The sequence below is a fragment of the Tachyglossus aculeatus genome, chromosome 4 (genome assembly GCF_015852505.1).
Source record: "Tachyglossus aculeatus isolate mTacAcu1 chromosome 4, mTacAcu1.pri, whole genome shotgun sequence".
Taxonomy (NCBI): Eukaryota; Metazoa; Chordata; class Mammalia; order Monotremata; family Tachyglossidae; genus Tachyglossus; species Tachyglossus aculeatus.
This window is the reverse complement of record NC_052069.1, coordinates 123,362,716-123,389,032: the sequence shown is the minus strand read 5'-3', so window position 1 is coordinate 123,389,032 and position 26,317 is coordinate 123,362,716. Positions and strand designations below refer to the sequence as shown.

Genomic DNA, 26,317 nt, shown 5'->3' with positions numbered 1-26,317 from the left:
GAGGATGGTTCACAGGAACTGTTTAAAAGGCTCTTTGCAGATTAAACAGTGAGTCTGTTATTTATACAAGGGTTTCTAATTCAGGGCTTTCATGCGAGGAGGGGGTGAGAGAGGAAAACTGGTAGGATTTCTTGAAAAATGTGTCCCAGTCACACTTTTGAGCAGGAAATCCTGACCTCCATTTCTCAACAGCCTCCATAGGCTGCCTTGAAATGGATGCACCGCCATCCTCAGCCAACCTAATGGTTCTTCATTCCCAAATGAGTCATTTGCCCATGTTACTCTTCTAATCAATTCTTTCTCCCTTTCCTCAGAGAAGACTGGTCTGGTGGTTCACAGACTCAACATATAAAAAAGCACAGGAAATTCATTTAAAAGTAATTGTGCTTTTATTTAAAAAAAATACAATCAGACACTGTCCTGCTGTGTTTTGGAAAGCATGGATCACTTTAAAAACATTTAGTTTATTATTATCATTATTATTATTATAACATTAATAATATTAACCATATGCTTAAAATTGAAACTGTTTCATTTTTTCTGTCTTGGTTGTAGAAAATGTACAAAAATGCCTTCCAATGACAAACATTTAATTATAGCTAATAATAATAATGATAATTAATAATACAATTTGTGTAAAATACGGCTGGTTCTAAAACAAACTACCAATGAATAGCTTGCTCCCCATCCCTCCCCAGAGCCACCGAAGAGTAAAAAGAACACATAAGAATGTCACTGGAAGATTTCTGCAGAAACAAAAAATACAAAATGAAAAACCCTTTTGAGATTGTCGTCTTTGGTGTGAAGGATGTTACCGTGGAGAGTGTGAGGGCTGCTCTGTGGTGCCAGATACTGCTGTGGTTTGCTAAGCCTTCTGTCAAGACTCTGGTGGGCCTGGTTAGACCAGCGGCACTGATGCTTTGGTAAGATCCTTTTGTAACTCCAGACTTCTTTCCCTCCCTCTGACACTGCCCTCTGCAGCGCGACAATTTCATGCCCTCTTCCTCCTGCCTTCCAAATTCCGGAAGCTGGAAGGTCTCAACTTCATCTCGGCAAACTGGATTGAATGTTCATGGCCCTTCCAGTGGAACCAGTTCACGCCCTACAAAAGAGAAATGCCGCAGGGCTGGTGGTGAGTAATAGGACCCATTTCTCCCATTTCATCCATGCCTTGAATTAGCAAGTCTTGGGGACCGAAATGACATTGGAAAAGATTCAGCAACATCCTCGTCCCTTCTCCCTTAGCTCTCTAGTCTTGTCTCTACAGTAAGAATGTGCACCCTGGAACTTTTCTCCACCTGCTTTTTTCCCCAGGGCCCTTCATTTGGTTCACCATGTGGGTTGTGTCATCTCTACCCTAGTGCTTAGTACAGTCCTTGGTACATAGTAAGACCTTAACAAATACAAATTACTATTATTACTCTCATGATGATTTCTGTATTCACAGTGCAGAGAAAGTGGCCTTAACTGGAGCCCTGGACATGTCAGTCAAATGAACTGACAGCACTCCCAGCAAACCTCCCAGCAAACCCCCAGAAACCTTAATGTGAAGCCGCCTAGTAAAGACCTCATCAGGAGCCAGAATGTTTGATTCATCAGGGCTTCTGAGCTCCTCAGATCCATTAATTCATACAATAGATGCCACTGGGAGTGGGACAAACTTTGCTGCACCATCCACTGAGTCACTACTTACATTTTAATTTTTTTAATGGTATTTGTTAAACATTTCCTATGTACCAGGTACTGTAATAAGCACTGGGATAGATCCTAGCTAATCCGTTTGGACACAGTCTGTGACCCACGTGGAGCTCACAGTTTTAATATTCATTTTACAGATGAGGTAACAGGCCCAGAGAAATGATGTGACTTAACAGCAGACAAGTGGCAGAGCCAGGATTAGAGCCCAGGTCCCTCTGACTCCCAGGCCCATGTTCTACTCACTAGGCCACGCTGCTACTTTTCCCAATCGGCTACCTAAATGGGGAGAATGTGGGACCAGGGAAACTGCATGATCCCTTTTGTCAACTCCTCACTCCTTCTAGCACAGGGTTTAATCCCAGATTAGGAATATTGTGAAGAACTGACTTGCTGGTGAAATGAAAACAAAGATAAGAACGTTAAGAAGGAATTCCCTGTCTCAGGAGACTTCTCCCTTCAGCCTCTGGTTGAATTTAAGAATGGCAGCACATTTAGGAATTGGTTGAATTTAGGAATGGCAAAAAGCAGCGTGGCCTAGTGGATAGAGCATGGGTCTGGGAGTCAGAAGGACCTGGGATCTAATCCCAATCCCGCCACTTGTCTGCTGTTGGACCTTGGGTAAATTACTTAACTTCTCTGCGCCTCAGTTACCTCATCTGGAAAATGGTGATTAAAATTGTGAGCCCCATGTGGGACATGGATTGTGTCCAACTTGATTAGTACAGTGCCTGGCACATAGTAAGTGCTTAACAAATACCATAAAAAAGATGTTACAAACATAAGTGCTTGCAGCAATTGATCTACAAATAAAGTCATCTGATTGCTTCAGAGACATAGGAGAAATTTCTCTGGAGGCCCAGGGGAAAACTTTCTGGGTACTATCTACTCTCAGATGTTTTCTCACACTTCCTTCCTTTCTCTTTTTCAACTGACTCGAAGATTCTTTTTGCTATTAAAAAAGAAACAGAAGAACATATCATATGGTTGTATCTGTGTGTGTATAGAGATGTCTGAGTGTAGAAGAAAATGCTTTTGTCTTATTTCCTGTTTTTTTTTTTTCAGCTTCTAAATTTCTAAAGGGCAGGTAGGGACTGTGTGTTCAGTGCATGTGGAAAAGCCCCCTGTCAAGTGGTAGTCGAGGGATGAGGGGGTGTTGGTGGATGGGGAGTTAGGAGGTCTGGGTTCTAATTGTGGCTTCACAATTTGCCTGCTGTGTGACCTAGGGCAAGTTACTTAACTTCTCTGAGCTTCAATTTCCTCATCTGTAAAATGGCGGTTCAATACTTCTCCATCCCCCTAGTCTATAAACCTCAAGTGAGACAGGGACTATGTCCAATCTGATTGTACTTTACCCCAGTGCTTGACACAAGTAAGCACTTAAATACCATTATTATCACTATTATTATTATTATTCAGTTGCTAGGATGGCTGGAGATTTCATTATGAAGCATTGGGTCTGCTGGAAACAAGACCTGTTAGGGAGTCCAGAGCCCTGAGGCTTGACTCCCAGCCCTTTTTTTCTCTTCCGCTAACAATGCTTTGTGACAAGGAGGCACCTTACAGCCACCTTCTGCAGGAGCCCAGGTTGAAAGGAGAAGTGGAATCTTCATGCATTCTAGAAGCTGGAAATTTTCTATTGGGCAGGTATGGAGGGGAGAGAGAGGAGGAGGACCACTGGGCTGCTCTAAGCAATCTTGCCAAGATGCATTTGTTTACTGGCTGAATTTTAAATCATTAATAATATCAATGGTGGGTTATCAGTGCTTAAAAGCTTAGGCATTCATGGAAGTGCTGGCAAGGCAGTTATAGGATATAAAGTTCAACCTGATTAACTTACATCTATTGCTGTGCTTAGAACAGTGCTCACACAGTAAGTTCTTAACAAATATCATTATTATTATAAGGTGGGGAGATTCTAAATGAGTTGGCAGAAGCCCTCTTCTGGCAAAGATGTAGTTTCAGAAAGCAGCATGGCCTAGTGGAAAGATCATGTCCTGAGAGGTAGAAGACCTGGGTTCTAATCCCAGTTCTAGCACTTGCTTGCTGTGTGACCTTGAGCAAGTCACTTAACTACTCTGTGCCTCAGTTTCCTCATCTATAAAATGGAGATTAAATACTCATTTTCCCTCCTAGTTAGACTGTAAGCCCCAGGTGGGTTAGGGACTGTGCCCAACCTGAATAACTTCTATCTACCCCAGTATTTAGAAAGGTGCTTGACACATAGTAAGCACTTAACGAATTGGAAGAAGGAAGTACTTCAAACATGATATACATTTTAGGCACTCAGTAAAAAAAGAGTGATGGGGAATCTCATGTTCTTTGGATAAATGCTCTGAATGGGTGACTGATCCACTCACCTGGCTGTGACTATTATCACCATATCTACCCATCAGATTGACTCGGTGACAGTTCTTATACCAGAAGGCTCCTTTATAGGACAAAGCACAGTTTGTGATGGCAGAGTCTGTGTCTTTATCATATGTGGAGAAAGTGCGTCCAGTGTGATAAGTCATGGAGTCACCTGAATGGAAAAAAAGGTATAAAAATTGACACTTTAGTTTCTTCTCTGATGGTCCAGAATAGCTCAAGTAAGAAACAAGTTTCCAGGAGTGAGGTGTACCAAACCAACCAATTTTCCATCTGTAATGATCAACTGCTAGGGTTACGTGTTGGCTATCAACATATAAAACAGTGCATACTTTTTATTTTTTAAATATTGTTCTGATCAGTGATCATTGTCTCATGTTGGCTATCAGCATATAAATCAGTGCATACTTTTTATTTTTTAAATATTGTTCTGATCAGTGATCATTGTCTCCACTTCCCTCACTGTGTCTGCCTTCTTGTCTTCCCTCAGTTTAAACAACACACGTGGTTTATATTAGCTATTTGGAATTGCAAACTTAGTTTTAGTTTAATTTATTGATTTCCCCTAACAGTAAATTCCTCCTTTGGTTCTGTGTACACCAAATGACTTCAAGATGCAGATATATACATCTCAGCATTTCTGAGCACATTGCAACAGGGCTAATGGAACATTCACTGGGAGCTGATGCAGTGGCTAAGTCGGGGGAAAGGCAGATTTGGGTTCATTCATTCATTCAATTGTATTTATTGAGCGCTTACTATGTGCAGAGCACTGTACTAAGCACTTGGGAAGTACAACTTGGCAACATATAGAGACTGTCCCTACCCAACAGCGGGCTCACAGTCTAGAATGGGGAGACAGACAACAAAACAAAACATATTAACAAAATAAAATACATAGAATAGTAAATATGTACAAGTAAAATAGAGTAATAAATATGTACAAACGTATATACAGGTGCTGTGGGGAGGGGAAGGAGGTAAGGCAGGGGGGATGGGGAGTGGGAGGAGGGGGAGAGGAAGGAGGGGGCTTAGTCTGGGAAGGCCTCCTGGAGGAGGTGAGCTCTCAGTAGGGCTTTGAAGGGAGGAAGAGAGCTAGCTTGGCAGATGTGTGGAGGGAGGGCATTCCAGGCCAGGGGGAGGATGTGGGCCGCGGGTCGACGGCAGGACAGGTGAGAACGAGGCACAATGAAGGGGTTGATACTGCAAGGTGCTAGGTGAGGCTATCTTGGGTTTTCTAACTAATTTCCAAAATCCTCCTGCAGAGCCCCATTTGACCCGACTTATATTTATGAATTGAAGTGAAAAAATGCATTTTCTCCTCAGTGTTCAATTACAGGAAGGCAACCTTTCCATCTGTCCCTGAAAACAGCACATGGTGTGAATTTGCAAATCTCGCTTGGAAACCCTTTCTGTAAAATGGTTCCTTAATGAATCTTTTTCTACCAAGTAGTAAAATGCAAGGCAATGCCTCTGAACAAAGTCCCAGTAATCCACAATCCTAGTTTGGCTCCTGCTTCTCTGTGTTTCTCCCTGGTTTCAGTAGTAACTGCCTTTGCAGCATTACTTTATATTTTCCTCAAGCAGATGCTATATGAGCGTAATCCCAGCACTCACAGTGCTGATTGGATGGGAGGTACTTCCTCCCAGTGGTTAAAGCACATAAGAACATCCACCCCACTCCCTCCCTCTTACGGTGGGGCAGAATGCTCTGCCATTGAAATCTTGGCCCTTTGTCAACCAAGCTCCAACTACCCCCTTTAGCGAATAACCTAAGCAACTATTTGAAAAACAGCTCGTTTGAAAAGGTAAAACAATCCCTAAGGGCGGAGGCAATCAGCGAAAAATCAGCACCTCCCTCTTGCAGTTCTGAAACAAATTATGTCTTGATTGCAGCACAGCTAGGTCCAAGTCTCACTGACCCCTGTCAAAAGAAGGGAGAAGTGGCATGGGTGCTCCAGTAGGAGACTGTGTCTTGGGCTGGGGAGAGAGGCCTGCTGTATAAGAGATGAGAAGAGGGCATCAAGTCAACTGAAGAAAACTGCATTTGTGGGCTGTAGGTATCGTGATGTGGGCTAAGACTGGAGGTGTGGCTGTCCTGCTGGAAAAAAATCCACTCATGTTGTACTGAGAGTCAACTGGATGAGCTTGTTACACTGTTGTTTCGTTCTCTGCACTGGCAGAACACTGTTCTCTAGGAATGGTGGGTTTTCAAAAAGAGAGGCTTTTCATCCCTTCAGTGCTTAAAATCACCACTCGGGCCTACCTGCTGTCCCGCTATATCCTTCCACGTTGAGCTTGTAACGGCTCTTAGAATCTCCAACGCTGAACTTGTTGTAGGTGGCATAGGCTGTGTCTCCTTGATCTCGCAGATCCACCCGCAATTCATACTGGCCCTGGGCAGTGATTTTGTGGAGGTTGTCCAACCCTACATAAAATAGACAATCAATCAACTTTATTTATTGAGTCCTTATTGTGTACAGAACACTGTACTGAGTACTTGGGAAGAGCATAACAGAGTTGGTAGACATCTTCCCTGCCCACAAGGAGCCTACAGTCAAGAGGGAGTGACAGGCATTAAAATCAATCGATCAATGGCATTTATTGAGCACTGACTGTGTGTAGAGCTAGCTACTAAGTGATTAAAAGCATGAATGTTTGGTAATGGACATTGCACATATTCTGAGGGTTCGTGTGGTGGCCAAAGAGGCTAGGTAAGGGCAAGTTTATTCAAAAAATGGACACATCATTTTAAATTTACCATTAGTGTCTTTGCAGTTAGAACTTTCTCCTTCTGGCACCCTTACCACTTCATCATCATGTACAAAGGCCATTTCTTATTCATTTATTTGTTTTCCATACCTTTGCATATTCTTACAATTACTAGTAATACCTACATTTTCCCTCTTTTCCTCCATTACACTGTAAGCTCCTTGAGGGCAGGGACCCTTACTTTTATTGTATACTCCTATGAACTCAGTATAGCACCCTGTACACATTAGACAACCATTACAGTGCTCAAAATGGCATAGGTGCCTCCCTCTTAGTAATCACTCAATACATTGTTCTGCACATGGCAGATGCCAAATATAAAATGCTGCACAAAGTAGACACTAGAATATGCTCTATGCCCAGGTGGTGCTCAAAAAGCACTACTGAATGGAAAAAAAGTCAGTGAACAAAAGTGAATAAATGAATTGGTGAATTAATGATTCAATTCTCCCATGGGCAAGTCACAGCCTCATTTCCTTCATCTGTAAAATAAGGATTAATTCTTCCTCTCTCCAACCTAGAATATGAGCCTTATGTGAGACAGGGACTGCCTCTGAGCTTATTATCTTGTTTCTACCCCAGCACTTAGTAGTAAGCACTTAAAAAACCCTCTTTTTTTTAAAAAAAGTAAGGAAACCAACAAGCAACTCTCCACTTGCCCACAAATTGTCAAAATCAACCTGCTTTCCTTGGAGTATATTTGGTCGGTGTGAAGGTGAAGGGAGGGTGAGGGAGAAAGAGATTGGAATTGAAGGTGTTGAGAGAGCCTTACCTAGCCAGAATTCATCTTTGCGATTCCCAAATCCTGCAGCATAGGTTCTCCAGTTCTGATAGAAGTCTTGTCTTCCATTGCTGCGTCTCAGAAATACCTACAAACCAATAGGTATTACTGGATTTGAGGACTTGGTGGAAAACACATGCATAAATGGGTCACCTACACCTGTTCCTTATCTTTCCACCCAAAACCTGTCCTTCTCCTGGCTTTCCTAACACTGTAGACACACACAGTGTCTTCCTATCTCACAAGCCAGTAGCCTGGCATCATCCTTGGCTCCTCTATCATTCAACCCACATATTCAATCCGTCACCAAATCCTCTCCGTCCCACCTTCATAACATTGCTAAAATCTGCCCTTTCCTCTCCATCCACTCTGCTACCACATTGATATGATCACACATCCTATCCTGCCTGGATTACTGAGAAGCAGCATGGCTCAGTGGAAAGAGCATGGGCTTGGGAGTTAGAGGTCATGGGTTCTAATCCCAGCTCCACCAGATGTCTGTTGTGTGACTTTGGGTAAGTCACTTAACTTCTCTGAGCCTCAGTTACCTCATCTGTAAAATGGAGATTAAGACTATGAGCCCCATGTGGGACAACCTGATCACCTTGTATCCCCCCAGTGCTTAGAACAGTGCTCCCCACATAGTAAGTGCCTAACAAATGCCATCATTATCATTATTATTATTATCACTGAATCAGCCTCCTTGCTGAACTCTCAGCCTCCTGTTTTTTCTAACTCCAGCCCATACTTCACTCTGCTACCCAGATCATTTTTCTACAAAAATGTTCTAGACACACCACCCCACTCCTCACAAAACTCCAATGGTTGCTCCGCATCAAACAAAAACTCCTCTCCACTGGCTTTAAAGAACTCCATCACCTTACCTGCTCCTACCTCACCTTGCTTCTCTCCTTCTACGACCCAGCCCATACACTTCACTCCTCCAGTGTTAACCTTTTTAATGTGCCCCAATCTCACCTGTCTCGTGACTGACCCCTTGCCCTTGTCCTGCCTCTGGCCTGGAACACCCTCCCTCTAATCTGACAGACAACTACTCTCCCCTGCTTCAAAGTCTTATTGAAGACACATCTCGTCCATGAGGTCTTCCCAGACTAAGCCCCACTTTTCTTTATCTCCCACTCCCTTCTGCCTTGCCCTGACTTGCTCTCTTCACTCTTCCCCCTTCCCAGCCCCGAAGCACTTATGTACATATCTGTAATTTTATATAATCCCTTTGCTCTTCCCCACTCCCAGCCCCAGAGCACTTATGTACATATCTGTAATTTTATTTATTTGTATTGATATCTGTCTCCCCCACCCTAGATTGTGAGCTCATTGCTGGTGGTTAATGTCACTGTTTACTGTTGTACTTTCCCAAGTGCTTAGTACAGTGCTCTGCACATAGTAAGTGCTCAATAAATACAATTGAATGAAATGAATGAAAAGGAATCATTCTTCGCCAGGTCCCAGCTGGGTTTTCAGCTAGGGGGAACAAGCTTTGGTTGGATGTGACGTGTAGTAACTTTCACTCTCGCTGCTCGGATTCACTTAACTGCCCATTCTCATCCAAATTCCAAGTGCTCATATTGCATCTCATAGGGCTTTATCCATTGTGGGCAGGGAACTTGTCTGTTTACTGTTATATTGTACTTTCCAAAGTGCTTAGTACAGTGCTCAGAATAAAGAAAGTGCTCAAAAATTGATTGAATGAATCTGGGCCCTATCTCCCTCAGAGATTGTCTCCACATTCACTCTTATGAAAATAAAGATGATCTTTCACATTAATTGCTATTCTTCTTTTTCCTAGGAAGGACTAGGCCTAGGGAATTTTCTAAGCCTTCTAAACTCTGCATCTCCTTGCATCTTCTAAAGAGCTAAGGATAATGGAAAAATGTATGACCCGTCCTATGATCTGGTGTTCTTTGTGGATTTTAAATACCTGTTCTTTCTCCTACTTAGACACTGAGGCAGTGTTACCTAGTTGATGGAGCATGGGCCTAGGAGTCAGAAACAGTTGGGTGTAATCTGTTGGCTATGTGACTTGCTTGGGCAAGTCACTTAACTCCTCTGTGCCTCAATTACCTCATCTATAAAATGGAGATTAAGACCATGAGCCCCATGTAGGGCAGGGGCTCTGTCTGACATCATTTGCTTGTATCTACCCCATTACTTATTTCAGTGCCTGGTTCACAGCGAGGTAAGCACTTAACAAATACCATAAAAAAAGTAGGAGGGACACTCTTCTTAATTGGACAGGAACTGTGACCATTCTGATTAACTTGTATGTTCCCCAATGACACATTGTATGCACTGAACAAATACAATAATAACAATTATCATTATTATTACTTTGCTTTACCCTTATCTATCTATGGGGACTTAAATTCCATATATCTAGAAATATTTGATTTACATTGGATGTATGGATCCAGAAGCTCTTGGACAATGGGAACATTTTAAATATTTAAGCCTAATCATAAGAATCCAAAAAAGCACACCACATGCAAAGAGCAAAGGCCTAGGAGGAAGAGGATGTGGGATCTAATCCCAGCTTAATCACTTGTCTGTTGTGTGACCTTGGGCAAGTCACTTAATTTTTCTGTGTCTCAATTTCCTCATCTGTAAAATGAGGATTAAATCATATTCCCTCTGCTTAGAGTGTGAGCCTCATGTGGGAATGGGACTGTGTCCAACTTGAACATCTTGCATCTACAGTGCTCTTAGTACAGTGTTTGGCACTTAATAAGAGCTTAACAAATACCATCATTACAATTATTATGGTTATTACTACTATTACAATTCTTAGACTGCTACACTTTCCCTGCCCTGGTGCATATGGCAACAGTGAATATTTGTAGCTCAAAGGAAGTCAAGACCATGGCACAGATTTGTTGCCCTGACAGCTATTTCTTAGAGATGCTGAACGCATGACTCTCTGCTAATATTCATAGTGGAAATTAATGAGTTGAGGGCCCTGAGCAAGCTTTCTCCAGGCAAACTGGGTTTTGGGGTCTTCAGTAGTGGCAGTATCAGGATGCAACTGTCTCTTTCCTAATGTTGGCGTTAATGTGGATCTTGAATCTTTCCCCCTGGCTGGGGACTAGTGGGGGTTTGGGGGGGGAGGGTGTCACGTCTCTGGCCCTGTAGGGGATCAAATCCTGGACATAAGCAACTGGGGCAGCGGCTGAACCTCATTCAGGCTGACAGAGTCCATCTGCTGCTGGGCCAGGGCCCATATGAAGCAAAGATTCTCTACCAGTTCAAGCATCCAGCAGGAAGTACCTAAATTATCAGCCCTATGTCTTTCCCTACGAAGAAGGGAGCTGGACTAATCTGGCATCCTCTACTGAAGGTGGGACCAGTGACAGCTGGATATTAGATGCTCTATTGGTGGATGATTGACTATCCTTAGGCATTTCCATTTCTCCCATTCATTATTTTGGCTTTTGCCAAGCATTCAAAGGGGTGTAGCCAAAATGGCGTCACTATGAGGACTTCCATTTATTCATACTCACAATCCATCCACCTCCATCAGAAGTCATGTCACAGAAGACATCGATGGCCTGAGCCTTATCTCCATTCAGGTAGATTGTGTAGAGGCCGGAGGTGGTCTCGCCATTCAGCATTGTCTGAGAACAGTCCTTAGGGTAAGGGTAGAGGAGCCCAGCTAGAAGTAAAGAAGACAGGAAACAACTCTGAAAATCTTTTCAAGTTTTAGATGAATTGTATATCACAGAGGAATCCAGAATCACAGGGCTTAAATCTCACTAAGGAGTTATGTGGTCTAGAGAGGCATGAGTTTGGGAATCAGAGGCCCCAAATTCTAGTTCCAGCACTTGAATTGACAGCTGTGTGAGTCTAGATAAGCCACTTAACGGTTCTGTTTCTCAGTTTCCTTTTTTGAACATGAGCCTGCAAATTCCTGCCTCAACCTACCTCTCAGGTATGTCATAGGGACATGAAGATCAGTCAGTCAAAAACAAGATCAGTGACATGGAAGTATTTTGGAAAAATACAGGAGACAAATTCCAGGTGTATTAATTGGGAGCGTTTCCTTAACTTCCAGTCCTGAAACAGATTGTGGGTGATAAGGGAATTGAGCATGAGACCTGACAAGAGGGTAGACTGCTCAAGTTCTCAGTGCTCAGGGAGGGTGAGCCGAGGAACAGACAAGGGAAACTGAATCTAGACCAGGAGATTTGATCTTCAGCATCATGTGGCCTTTGCAAGCCTTGATGAGTCAATGAACAGTCTGGAGTTTAATCTAAAAGGCTGAGGCAAAGATAGTGAACAATTCAAAATGTCCCTCTATTCTGGGGCTGAAATTGTGGGCCTGGCCAGAAAGAAGGGTTGGGACTGTTTCACATTTTTTTGTACCTGTTTTGTCTGGGATGGGACCTGACATTTCAAATCACTTTGTTGCTAATGCCTTGAAGTAACAAACTGAATTCCCTGCAAGGGCAGGGTTGCTATTAAAGTATACTCTTGAGGATTTTTTTGTGTCATGCACACCCTCTTCCCTTCCCCCAGCACTGTCCCCTAGAATGGTGCCTGCATGAAAGTGCTAATGGATCCATTAGCAAGCCTGGCACTGCATGACCAAAGGGTTTGAATCAGGGCTTCCCTTTAAAAAAAAAAGGTAGTTAATCATATTTATTGAGCACTTACTATATGCAGAGCACTGTACTAAGAGCTTGGGAGAGTACAGTACATTGTTCAGCACTAACTGTGTGCCAGACACTGTACTAAGCATTGGGACAGATACAAGATAATCAGGTTGGACACAGTCCATGTCCCACATGTGGCTCACAGTCTTAAGCCCCATTTTACAGATGAGCTAACAGAGACACAGAGAAGCTAAGTGCATTGATCAAGGTCCCACAGCAGATAAGTGGTAGAGCTGGGTTTAGAACCCAGGTCCTTCTGACTCCCAGTCCCAGGCTTTTTCCACTAGGCCATACTGCTTCCCTTTCATTCATTCATTCATTCAATCATTTATTTCTTCAACACCAACTCTCTCCTCGACCCCCTCCAGTCTGGCTTCCATCCCCTACATTCCACGGAAACTGCCCTCTCAAAGGTCACCAATGATCTCCTGCTTGCCAAATCCAATGGCTCATACTCTATTCTAATCCTCCTCGACCTCTCAGCTGCCTTCGACACTGTGGACCACCCCCTTCTCCTCAACACGCTATCCAACCTTGGCTTCACAGACTCCATCCTCTCCTGGTTCTCCTCTTATCTCTCCGGTTGTTCATTCTCAGTCTCTTTTGCAGGCTCCTCCTCCCCCTCCCATCCCCTTACTGTGGGGGTTCACCAAGGTTCAGTTCTTGGTCCCCTTCTGTTCTCAATCTACACTCTCTCCCTTGGTGACCTCATTCGCTCCCATGGCTTCAACTATCATCTCTACGCTGATGACACCCAAATCTACATCTCTGCCCCTGCTCTCTCCCCCTCCCTCCAGGCTCACATCTCCTCCTGCCTTCAGGATATCTCCATCTGGATGTCTGCCCGCCACCTAAAACTCAACATGTCCAAGACTGAACTCCTTGTCTTCCCTCCCAAACCCTGCCCTCTCCCTGACTTTCCCATCACTGTTGACGGCACTACCATCCTTCCCGTCTCACAAGCCCATAACCTTGGTGTCATCCTCGACTCCGCTCTCTCATTCACCCCTCACACCCAAGCTGTCACCAAAACCTGCCAGTCTCAGCTCCGCAACATTGCCAAGATATGCCCTTTCCTCTCCATCCAAACCACTACCCTGCTCGTTCAAGCTCTCATCCTATTCCGTCGGACTACTGCATCAACCTTCTCTCTGATCTCCCATCCTCGTGTCTCTCCCCACTTCAATCCATACTTCATGCTGCTGCCCAGATTGTCTTTGTCCAGAAACACTCTGGGCATGTTACTCCCCTCCTCAAAAATCTCCAGTGGCTACCAATCAATCTGCGCATCAGGCAGAAACTCCTCACCCTCGGCTTCAAGGCTCTCCTTCACCTTGTCCCCTCCTACCTCACCTCCCTTCTCTCCTTCTACAGCCCAGTCCGCACCCTCCGCTCCTCTGCCGCTAATCTCCTCACTGTGCCTCGTTCTCGCCTGTCCCGCCGTCGACCCCTGGTGCATGTCATCCCCCTGGCCTGGAATGCCCTCCCTCTGCCCATCCACCAAGCTAGCTCTCTTCCTCCCTTCAAGGCCCTACTGAGAGCTCACCTTCTCCAGGAGGCCTTCCCAGACTGAGCCCCCTCCTTCCTCTCTCCCTCGTCCCCCTCTCCATCCCCCCCATCTAACTTCTTTCCCTTCCCCACAGCACCTGTATATATGTATATATGTTTGTACATATTTATTACTCTATTTATTTTACTTGTACATATCTATTCTATTTTATTTTGTTAATATGTTTGGTTTTGTTCTGTCTCCCCCTTCTAGACTGTGAGCCCACTGTTGGGTAGGGACTGTCTCTATATGTTGCCAACTTGTACTTCCCAAGCACTTAGTACAGTGCTCTGCACACAGTAAGTGCTCAATAAATACGATTGATTGATTGATTGATTGATTGAGCACTTACTGCGTGCAGAGCACTGTACTAAGCGCTTGGAAAGTACAATTCAGAAACAGATAGAGACAGTTCCTACCCAACAACGGGCTCACAGTCTAGAAGGGGGAGACAGACAGCAAAACAGAACAAGTAGACAGGTGTCAATACCATAAAAAATAGAATTATAGATATATACACATCATTAATAAAATAGAGTAATGAATATGTACAAATATACACAACTGCTGTGGGGAGGGGAAGGGGGTAGGACAGAGGAAGGGAGGGGGCGATGGGGAAGGGAGGAGGAGCAGAGGATAAGGGGGGGCTCAGTCTGGGAAGGTCTCCTGGAGGAGGTGAGCTCTCAGTAGGACTTTGAAGGGAGGAAGAGAGCTAGTTTGGCAGATGTGTGGAGGGAGGGCATTCTAGGCCAGAGGTAGGACCCTGATTATGATGGAGGCTCCTGCCCTGAGCTGGAGGGAGATGGAGGGCTGCAGCTGCTGCTCCCTGAGTTTCAGGGTCCCCAGAAGCAACATGGCCTATTGGATAGATCACGGACCTGGGAGTCAGAAGGATCTGGGTTCTAATCCCAGCTCTGCTACTTGTCTGCTGTGTGACCTTGCATAACTCACTTCACTGGGCCTCAGTTCCCTCATATGTAAAATGGGGATTAAGACTGTGAGCTCCATGTGGGACAGGGACTATGTCCAACCTGATTAAATTGTACGTACCCCATTGTTTAGTACAGTGTCTGACATATCGTAAGAGCTTAGCAAATGCCATTTAAAAAACAAACAAAAAAATCCCCCCAAAACTCAGCAAAGAGCTTCCCCTCACTGGAAACTTGGAAGTCCTATGATCCTGTTGACTGCAACCACAGTCTTAGGCTGGGGTAGGAGCAGTGAAACAGGCTCTGGCAGAGTTGGAGGAGAGGCATTGCCACTGCATCCCTCTCTGGCTGCTACCATTACTGCCAAGGGGATGATCTTCTGGGTGAGTGGGAGTGTGTATGTGTGCCTTTCTCCTACCTGTGTCTCTTGTTTTTTCCCTGGTTTGTTTCTCTCCATCTCTATGTTTCTGCTATATGATCTGCTTACAGCTTGGCCTACTGGGAAACTACCATCTGCTCCTTTCTCGATTCCTATTGCAGATTAAAGTTCCCTGGGCCTCAGTTTCCTCATCTGTAAAATGGTGATTAAATACCAGTTCTCCTTTTCCTTGTGAGTCCAAAGTAGGCCAGGGACTATATCTGACTTGATTATCTTGTAACTAGCCCAGGACTTAGTACAGTGTTTGACACATAGTAAGCAGTTACTAAATACCAAGCTCATTTTGGTCAGGGAATGTGCCTACCAACTAGGTAAGATTGTACTCTCTCAATTGCTTAGTGCTGTGCTCTGCACGCAGTAAGTGCTTAGTAAATATGATTTACTGATTATTAATATTATTGTTATTAATATTATTGTTACTATCCTCATCATCTTTGGTCAATGCCTGCAGCAGTGTAAGGATGAAGTGCAGAATGAAACCGTCAACATAGGGAAAAGGGAACCCTGCCCCTGTCCCGCCTCCACCCACCCTTATCCCCACCCCACTCCCTGCTCTGTGGGCTCTTTACTGGTGGTGAAGAAGGTCTGGATGATCTTGCTCTTTAGGTCTCCGTTCAGTGCCTGGACCTTTGTTGTGTAGTGAGTGGATGGGTTCAGGTCAGTGAGGCTGTAGGTGTTTGTGTCGGGTCCCACGATGACCTCCTAAGGGAAGAAGAGAACACAGTGATGTCTGGAATGAGCGATTCAGAGGGCAGATTTCTAGGAGTCATCCATTGCACTGGGAGTGTTGTTTCTTTATCAGATCATTTAAATACTGCACTGCCCTCTCTAGGGAACCAGGAAGGAAATTAATCTGTTCTGAATGGGGGGGCCTTAGGAACCCTGGTGGGATCTGCAGGAGAATCCATACTTGTAGTGACAGCATTCTGCAGGGATGCTTGAAAATGAACCTAGGCTACTAGGTAGTACTGTACTCTCCCAATAATTTAGTACAGAACTCAGCACACATTAAGTGCTCAAAAAATGCCATTAACTGATTGACTAAAAGTCAGTGATAAGATTCACAACCAAGGGAATATCTTTTCAAGGCCACAATAGGCAGCTCTGTGTCTTGCCCTTCCTATGCTAGAATGGGCCTTTCTTTACCTTTCCTTTCACTGGGGGCCAGGGGGACCCACCTCCCCCAGTCATTGCTGATGGGCAGGAGTGAGAGTGGTAGACTTGGCCCAGTTGGAGTATTTGCCTTTGAAAACCTTTGACTATTTTCAGGAAAGGCAAAGGAAATCCTAAGATGCAGATTTTACCTAACTTATGTGGCCCATGGGGTTGGACTGACCATACTATTTTTCCTGGGAATCTTATCAATGTGATGTGATCCCTTTGCTTTCCCTCTCAGGATTATGGAGGCCAGAGGAGCAAGGGCATCAAGGGGGACTAGACTGTGAGCCCACTGTTGGGTAGGGACTGTCTCTATATGTTGCCAACTTGTACTTCCCAAGCGCTTAGTACAGTGCTCTGCACACAGTAAGCACTCAATAAATACGATTGATTGAGTGGAGAAGGAAGTGAAGGGTGAGCCTCATTTTGGGACTCAGACTGAACATGCTCCTGCCTAGATATAGGAATCTAAGCATTTCAAAGGAGTAGAACAGCTGGGAGTTTTGAGACTAGCTGAATAGGAGTAATCCCAACTTTGGGAGCTTTGTATATTTCTCTAAAAACATAAAAATATTCATGGGGACCTAGAACTCCTGGGACTGGACCCACTAAAACTTTCTAGAACTCAGTAGGGGTGTCAAAGAAAAGTTTAACCCCTGTGTGGGTAGAGGACCCTACCCATTGCCCAACACTGGCACGTGCATTGTTCTAAAATGTACCTGGCCAGGCAGAACAAGTGGGAGTTTCCCAGATCCAGGAAGTGTCTTCTAATTAATTAATCAATAAATTGGTGGTATTTATTGTTTTTACTGCATGCTGAGTACTGTACTAATTACCTGGGAGAAAGGACGGCAATGTCACTTTACTGGCTTTGGCCATTCTGAGAGCAAAACCCTTTGTTAACAGTGATGCTTAGGAGATGTTAAAAGAGGATTTCTCTGAATTCTGGCCAATAAGGAAATCAGACATTAAGGGATATTTCTTGACATCATCCTCTACCATCTCCTCAAACTCAACTGGAATATCTGTTATTTATATATGTCTAATCCTTAAGTTTTTGCCTCAACACATGGCTTGAGTATGGGCCATAAAAGTAGAGAAGGAGTGTGGCCTTGGAGATAAAACACAGGCCTGGGAATCAAAATGACCTGGATTCTAGTTCCAGCTCCACCACTTGTCTGCTGTGTGACCTTGGGCAAGTCACTTTACTTCTCTGTGATTCAGTTGCCTCATCTGTAAAATGGGTATTAAGACTATGAGCCTCATGGGGAATATGGAAAGTGTCCAAACTGATTATCTTGTATCTACCTCAGGACATAGTGCAGTGTCTGGCACATAGTAAGCCCTTAACAAATACCATTGAAAAAATGTGAAGCCAAGTGAGTCCAGGAGTAGATGGAAAAGGTTCCTAGATGTGCATTCATTCAGTACCGATGAATTTACTGAGGGCCCCGGGCCCATTACCTGTCAACATAACACCAGTTCATTGCAAGGCTTGTGGTCATGTATCCTGCAGGATTCATTACATTCACTAAGTATACAGTTACTTGTAAACCTTCCAAACCTGTTCCAAGAAAGTATTTTCTAAGCCATGTGTTAAGCCAGCTAAGGCTGACCCGTGCTGCAACAGAATGGACATAATCACGTAATATGTTCCTACCAGGATACCCACTTGAGGGGCATATAGGAGATTCTCCCCTTTCTTGGGAGTCACACAGCCAAGTGGGTGCCAGAGACTTCTTGGCACATCTCTCCTCTTCCTGGATATGGGGTACCATACCAAATAGTCCCTCACTGGCCTGAAAGGGCAACCATCTCTCTCTTGAGATGTCAGGAACTGATGTAGGTGCTTGGGAAAATCTGGACCAGAAAGGGGTTATTATATGTGTCCTTAGAGATCAAATCCTGGATTGAAAGGTGCCTCCACTACATAATTTCTGAAAGTAAGTATCCTTCCTGCTCTCCAGTGTGCATTTGCTTTCTTTAAAAATATGTTATACTTTTCATCTAGTCTTTCTCTTCTTGTGCTCTGGGAACCTCAGATGGACAACAGAGTTTCTTAGAAGAAAATTCTCTTTCAGGAAGGTTCAGTGATATTGCCCAAAGGGCCTCATCGCATCCACTGCAAACTCAGAGTCATTCCTAATGCTCAGCAAGAAACCTGGTGGTGTCAGAATCACTTTAATATACTGAGCCACATTGCTGGGTGAGACTCAGTCCTGTCCGGACGTGAATCTAACCTTTCAGACATCATGCTGCCATGAGCTTGTTGTTTTCAAAAACACAACCAATGTCTCACCTTGACAGTGCCATCCACGGACTCGTACATCAGAAGGTAGCCAGTGACTGAGGCCTGTGGAGGTCTCCAGCTCAACAGAGCCGCTTCTGACTGAACATCTGAGGCAATTAAATCTCTTGGAGAATCGAGTTCTGTGGGGACAGGGGATTGGGACCAGGATTAGTAAAGAAGATAGAGAAGAGAGTAGGGGGAGATCATTGTCATGTGGTCAGCATCAGCAACCCTGAGCAGCTAAAATTCACAATCTTCTCTCTTTGGGGATCGGGGAGGGCCAGAAGGGTGAGATTTGTTGGACCCAGGCCTCTCAGAGATTGGGAAATCAGGAACCCATGAGTTGTGGGGTCTGAATATTGGAAGATTGACATCCCACTCAGTCCTGCCTTCCCTGTGGCCAGCAGCTCTGCACATCCATAATAGGAAGGAGGAGGGAGAAGAGGAATGGCTTTTTGACTTTCTCATTAACTGGTGTTATGCATCATCTCATGCATCTTTGCAAAGATGCTGAGCATTATCCTACTACTGTGGACACTAGGCAGAGACCACATTCCCTTCCCCTCTTACTTAGGTCCACAAGGAATCTCTCTGGGGACTTAGCACAGTCATTCTCCCCCAGCTCCAGGAAGATCATTTATTAGACTTCTGTTTGTCCTGGGGTTAGTCAGTCAGTGGTATTTATTGAGTGCTTTCTGTTTGCAGAGCACTGTATTAAGTGCTTGGGAGAGTACAACATAACAATATAAACACATTCCCTGCCCATAGCGAGCTTACAGTCTAGAGGGGAAAAGAGACATTACTATAAATAAATTACAGATATGTACATAAGTGCTGTGGGGCTCCCCCTTTGAGGGTTTGATCACTGCTGTTGTCCAGGTGTGCTAAACAGTTTTCTCTTTGGAGATACTAGGACAAAGACTGAAAGTAAACAGGGACCTCCTCTGGGAAAGAGAGGTTTAGGGAATCAAATTTCCCATTTATCATTCCTTTTTCTGTATCCATAGAAAGACTGAGACCCGGACCGAAGATTTCACTGGACTAAGCAGAGAATCAGTCAACAATAGTGGCTGAGAGACCCATGGTACAAAGCCAGAACCTGACTTGTAATGAATTACAGAGAAAGGACCAGAACTAGCCCCTGCCCACAAGGAGCATCTAGTCCAACGGAGTTGGGAAACACCAATATACTAAAATGCAAGGAATCATAAAGGACAAATACATGCCCTTGGTATTAGTAAACAAAATATTCTGCTGGCTAAAGGCCGCTGGAACAAATGGAGTAAAGAGAGTGTGATGGAGTGCATCGAGTTGCTCCCTAAAATCCACAAATGGGCCAAATTTACAAATCAAGTGAGGCCTTGGAATCCCTGCATGCTACATCTTTCTTTAACGTACTTAGTTTCTTGCTCATCAGCATGCTTTTCCATTGAAAAAGATTTCCACTAAAACTAATTTCCCACTGGGAAAATAAAGTTATTTCAGTTTAAAAAGGCCAAGTGTGTAGTGGGGGCAGTTTAATGACTTCACTGAATACCTTCCTCCAGAGGCCTTTTAATAAGTGCTTTTTCCTGGGCAAAGATGGTTTCAAATAATCAACATCCTACCTGTTGTGAATTTGGTCGTTAAGATAGAGCTCTTCAGGGGTCCTTTTTCTGCAAAGATCCTGAGTGTATAATCAGTGGCTGGCTTCAGGTCACTCAAAGCATATTCGACTGTGTTACCAGATACTGTCCGAGTCACTTCAGGCTCTAAATGCAAAGACATGATGGAAGGTAGTTAGGTCAGCCTGGAAGAGCCATGAACAGAAAGTGGAAATAGCAAATCCAGCTTGTACCCCATCCACTTTGAACATGAAACTTGCAAGTGACCCTTATGGAAAACTGAATTTCATCTTGAAAATGACTCATACCAACACTTCGGTCAAGTGATCACCTCATGTACAAAGGATTTATCCTATGAAAATTGGATGTTCCAAGAATTAAATCACAAGGAATGCTTGGAATCAGAAGATTCTTTCCATATGCAGCAGACTGGAGCTTTTCAATTGGCCAACCAACTGAACAGAACTAACACTACCTTGCAAAGAGATTTCAAAAGTCATTCACCCACCCCACACTACCATTTGCATTTCTGAAATTATCCTTTTTCCCTCTTGCCAATTATCTCTTCTCTTTCTTCCTACATCACTAGGCTGAGAGAACACCTCCAGTCCCAAAGCTACTCAAAAGTTCATTCACAAATAATGATTTCAGAAAACTCACCATAGGACTATGAAAAAAAGAGGCAGTGCTTAATTATTCCCTTTCAGGCTGGCAGCTGATTTCTGCTGGGTCTACCCTGTTGCCTTAGACTTCAAGGCAAATCTACAGCAACAAAGCAGCAAGGATGCTAGGGCATGTGTTTCAGGAGTTTCTGACCAATCACCATTTTTCCTTGCCGCTCCTCTGAGGAGTAGCAGAGGACCAAGTAGAAAGCTGACTTGGAAGACAGGAGCTGTAAAGAGTCCTGGTTGAGCCTGGCCCAACTGGCATCCCAATGTCTGGGTATCTCACTGGTTCCTCCTGCCTCTCTTTCCCCATTGTTTCTTTTAAGCTTATCTATTCACTGTGCCTCTTTCTTGTCTTTCCCACCACTGACCACCTGGTCACACCCTCCCTCCTGCCTGGAACCTCTCTCCCATTCAAATGCAATAGGCTACACCACTTTCCATCTGTAAAGCCCTTCTGAAAAAAACATATCCTCCAAGAGGCTGTCTCCAATTAATCTGAACTCTCCTCAGGTTATTTTATCCCCACTACTGATGGTTCATCACTTCAGCATCACTTAATCATTAGTGTTCTCACAACAACTTGTAGCAAATCTGATCATTCAGTTAATTATGATTACTATTATTGTTATTATGGTACTTGCTAAGTACTTACTATGTGCCAAGCACTGTTCTGAGTTCTGGGGAAGATACAAGTTAGTCAAATTGGACACATTCCCTGAGCCTCATGGGGCTCACAGTCTAAATAATCAATCAGTGGTATTCACTGAGCACCTACTGTGTGCCAAGCACTGTATAAGGCACTTGTCAGAGCAATACACTAGAGATGGTAGAAGCATTTCCTGCCTACATGGAACTCACAGTTTAGAAGAGCTCAAAGCCTAGACATTAAAATAAATTACTGATAAGAGAATGCAGTAGGTGCTCAATAAATACTAGTAGAAGTTGTAGTAAAAGCAGAGAAGCAGTGTGGCTCAGTGGATAGAGCCCGGGCTTGGGAGGTCATGGGTTCAAATCCTGGCTCTGCCACTTGTCAGCTGCGTGACTTTGGGCAAGTCACTTAACTTCTCTGTGCCTCAGTTACCTCATCTGTAAAATGGAGATGAAGACTGTGATCCCCAATTGGGACAACCTGATCACCTTGTATCCTCCCCAGTGCTTAGAACAATGCTTTGCACATAGTAAGTGCTTAACAAATGCCATCATTGTTATTATTATCATTATTATTAGTAATAGCAGTATTTATTGAGAGCCCTCTGGGTGTAACGCAGTATACTAAGCATTTGATTGAGTAGCTTAACTATTGCTTAGTTTCCAGAATAAACCAGAGTCTTCAACAATGAAGGACTGCAAATCCAAATGAGCTTGTTCTCTGCTACCCTAGGTCATTCTTTCTGACAGTTGCCAAAAATGAACTTTTCAACCAGAGCTTCTGCTCCTACCTCCCACTGTGGACTTCTGGGATTTTGAGCCTTCATCTGCCTGTTACTGGCCAGGTGCCAAGTTTCCAATGCTTTGACTCTCTCCTGGAGGAGTTGAGGGATCGAAGGGAATGGATGGAAGTCAAGGGATGGAAGGGGGTTAGACTTTGGTTGGACTTTCTGAGGGGGCCCACTCTACTTGGAAGGAGTTGGGCAGGTTAGGGGGAGGAGCACAGTGGTGAAGGAACTGGTCAATCTGGAAATGAGCCTAGCCTTTGGAGTTTTGTTTTTCTTAGATGGAATGTTCTGAGAAGATCTACTGGATATAACCAAAATATCTTCTTGTTTTGCTTGACTACAGTCTGAGCCACATGTGTAAAATGTCTCACCTCCCACCAAAGGTCTTGACTGAGGTTTCAAAATAAAACCATTGAAGAGCAGCCATTTAATATGAGTAAGTGTGTTTCTTTACTAAGGCCTTGTTGACCTCTAACACATTGTTCACATTCTGGTCAACCTCTATCATGACTAGTCTAGCCAAGATGGACTGTGAGGTTCTCATGTTTATTTAAGCTGCATCTCCTGTAAGGAGTAAACACCTGGGTCTTTACAGTCATCTCTTTCATTTGCTAGAAAAAGCAAACTGCCTCTCACCATGCTCCAGTCTCAACATCTAGCTGTTCCGACTAGTGGCTATGGTTACATCCAATCCACAAGCCACATCTGAGCAGTGAATTCATGATGGTAACTGGGATCCTTACAGTAGGCAGATGGAACCCATTAAGAGTGTTGAAATAAGTCTGAAGCCATGAATTGTTGCTGGAGAAAACAGGAAATCAACACAACTGCCAACACCTGTTGACAAGCTTCTTTCTGACATGGGATTGGAGGCACCCCAGAGAGTGCTAGAATGTTTTGTCATCTTGCTCACCCCAGTTACTTCTGTGAGGCACCTTACCAAATCAGCATAGTCTAGTGGATAGAATCCAGGCCTGAGAGACAGAAGAATCTGTATTCTAATCTCGACATTGCCGTTTGTGTGCTGTGTGCCCTTAGGCAAGTCACTTAACTTCTGTGTGTCTCAGATTCCTCTTCTGTAAAATGGAGGTTAAGACTGTGAGCCCCATGTAGGATATGGACTGTGTCCAACCTGATTATCTCCTCTACACTGTAAATTCAGTGTGGGCAGGGAATGTGTCTGTTATATTGTACACTCTAAGCATTCAATAAATGCTTAGCTCCCCAGCCCCCCAAAGTCTGGCCATGTTTGGGCTCAGGCCTGGGGGGAGGCGGGATCTTTCCAGGATAGCACCATCCTGGGGGTCCAGGTTCCACCTAACTGATTTCGTTCCATGTCCAGGCCAACACTAAGAGATCAGATTGGCTCAAGGACTCCCCAAAAAATTGGGGTTCATCCTGAAAGGACTCCAACCTGTGGTTCCACTGGTTCAGTTTCACCTTAAGATAAGCTCCAGAACTGGTCCCTGGTGTTTTCTAGGAATAGAGTGTGTTACCCTATCCTGCCACAGTGTGGGCCCTGGGCCCCCCCACCCCTCTTCTAGAGTGTGAGTCTGTTGTGGGCAGGGATTGTCTCTGTTGCTGAATTGTACTTTCCAAGTACTTAGTTTAGTGCTCTGCCCACAGTAAGCACTTTTAGACTGTGAGCCCACTATTGGGTAGGGACTGTCTCTATATGTTGCCAACTTGTACTTCCCAAGCGCTTAGTACAGTGCTCTGCACACAGTAAGCACTCAATAAATACGATTGATGATGATGTTGAAAATAAGACAATGAATAAGTTAATGAATGAATAACAGGGCTGGAACCCTGTCTTGAATTTGCCCCTGAGTGGTTGGCTTCTGAAAGCCCAGTGCAAGTTTGCGGGGAGCATCCCTCCAACATTGTTCAGAGATTGGCTGCATTCTTCATTGTTACTAGTGACTTGAATGAGGAAATTGAGAAGCTACTCATCAAGTCTGAAGGTGATATTTAATTGTATGGCATTGCCAACTCTGCAGAAAGCAGAAATTTATACCAAAAGATTCCCCCTGCTGCTGGGGGTAGGGTGGGAGACTATACAGGCACAAAAATATCTGAGAAAATATTTTTCACGACCCTGAATACATTAAGCTGAATACATTAAGCTAATCTGTTACTGGGCTGATGTGGAAAATGGGAAATAATTGTCCCACCACTAGAAGCATTGTGGCCTAGTGGAAGAGTATGAGCCTGAGAGTCAGAAAGCCTGGGTTCTAATCCCGGATCCACTACTGACCTGCTCTGTAACCTGGGAGAAATCACTTAATCATCTGCAAAATGGGGATTCAATATCTGTTCTCCCTCTTATTTAGACTGTGGGACCTGATTATCTTGAATTTACCCCAGCACTTAGTACAGCAATTGATACATAGTAAGTTCTTAAATAGAATAGTTATTGTTATTATATTGATCCAACATTATTAAAGTACCAGGTCCAGTTTTAGCCTATACTTTAGGGTGTAGAGAAACTGGAGAGAAGAGAGGGGAAATGATTAAAAGTATGGAAAATAAGTCCTATTAGGAATGGTTAAAGGGACTGAGGATTTTAGCCAGGAGCACAATGACCTAAAGGAAGATTAAAGTCAAGTACTGGAAGTGTTTTATTTAAGATATTGCTAATAAGCTCTTCTTCATTTCCACAGAGGACCAAGCGAGAGGAAAATAGGTATACAGGGCTTGATGAAAGCTTTCCATTGGATAAGAAAAAATTTCACTTCCATCATTCCCTAGTCTTACCCTCAGCAACATCATGCAAGATATCATCAAGCTGTCTCCATCACCCCAGAAAATTCTACTCCTTAATGACCTGCTCCAGGAAGTTCCACCCACAGCCCCCAACTGCTCTGATCAGCAGCCTGATATCTGTAGAAGCAGCATAGCTCAGTGGAAAGAACACGGGTTTTGGAGTCAGAGGTCATGGGTTCAAATCCCAGCTCCGCCAACTGTCAACTGTGTAACTTTGGGCAAGTCACTTAACTTCTCTGTGCCTCAGTTCCCTCATCTGTAAAATGGGGATTAAAACTGTGAGCCCCCCGTGGGACAACCTGATCACCTTGTAACCTGCCCAGCGCTTAGAACAGTGCTTTGCACATAGTAAGTACTTAACAACAAATACCATTATTATTATTATTATTATTATTATTAAAGAGCTTGCAGGACCTCCAGGTTGGAGGAAGTCCGTCAGCAGCAGGGCATGGGGGAATTCTTCCTTCCTTCATTCATTCATTCAGTTGTATTTACTGCAGTTGTATTTACTGAGTACTTACTGTGTGCAGAGCACTGTACTAAGCACTTGGGAAAGTACAATACAACCATAAACAGTGACATTCCCTGCCCACATTGCGTGAGGGATACAGACAATACAAATAAATAAAATTATAGATATCTCCATAAGTGCTTTCGGGCTGGGAGGGGGGAAGAGCAAAGGGATAAATAAAATTACAGATATGTACGTAAGTGCTGTTGTCTTACCGTTTCCACCCACATAGGAGATCACGTAATTGTCCACAGTGGCAATCGCAGGCTGCCACATAGCCAAAGCCTCTGAGTCTGTGACATTTGCTGCTACCAGGCCAGATGGACTGTCCAGAGCTGGAGAAGAAGATAGTACCATGTGAGAAACATTTGTGCAGTTGCTTTGAGGGGGCACTAAAAGGGTCCACAGTGCTGCCTTGGGCATCCATAACTTTCTAATGACCTGGGAGGTGTGGGGGTGGTCCTTGAGGTTGGTGAGTGCTAGAGAAGGGGGACCTGCAAGTCTGGGCCTGGAACTTGAAGCCCGGGGTCTGGGAGCTTCAGGAGCTCCCCCTGGGTGCTCCTGAGCAGGTCCTGGACCTTAGTGGGAAAGGCTGCTGCTCCGTCCCTAACTCCATTGCTCACACTCAGTGCCTGGGACCTGAAGGGATAGATGGGGAAGGATGTGGGCATTGGCTTGCAAT

At 44.2% G+C, this 26,317-nt stretch overlaps 1 protein-coding gene across 9 annotated transcripts in view; it reads right to left on the bottom strand.

Annotated features, from left to right (window-relative positions):
- Positions 1-376: 376 nt before the first annotated feature.
- Positions 377-26,317, bottom strand: part of TNC (tenascin C) — a 108,335-nt gene continuing 82,394 nt past the window's right edge. For all 9 annotated transcript variants that reach the window (XM_038745918.1, XM_038745919.1, XM_038745921.1 and 6 more), the window contains 9 exons: positions 25,851-25,970; positions 20,258-20,401; positions 18,660-18,790; positions 15,772-15,904; positions 11,134-11,285; positions 7,610-7,706; positions 6,332-6,493; positions 4,056-4,219; positions 377-1,102 (listed from right to left, as the gene is read on the bottom strand). In XM_038745918.1, coding sequence (XP_038601846.1) covers positions 992-1,102; positions 4,056-4,219; positions 6,332-6,493; positions 7,610-7,706; positions 11,134-11,285; positions 15,772-15,904; positions 18,660-18,790; positions 20,258-20,401; positions 25,851-25,970 — 1,214 coding nt within the window. In that variant the 3' untranslated portion in view covers positions 377-991. The remainder of the gene's footprint in view (positions 1,103-4,055; positions 4,220-6,331; positions 6,494-7,609; positions 7,707-11,133; positions 11,286-15,771; positions 15,905-18,659; positions 18,791-20,257; positions 20,402-25,850; positions 25,971-26,317) is intronic.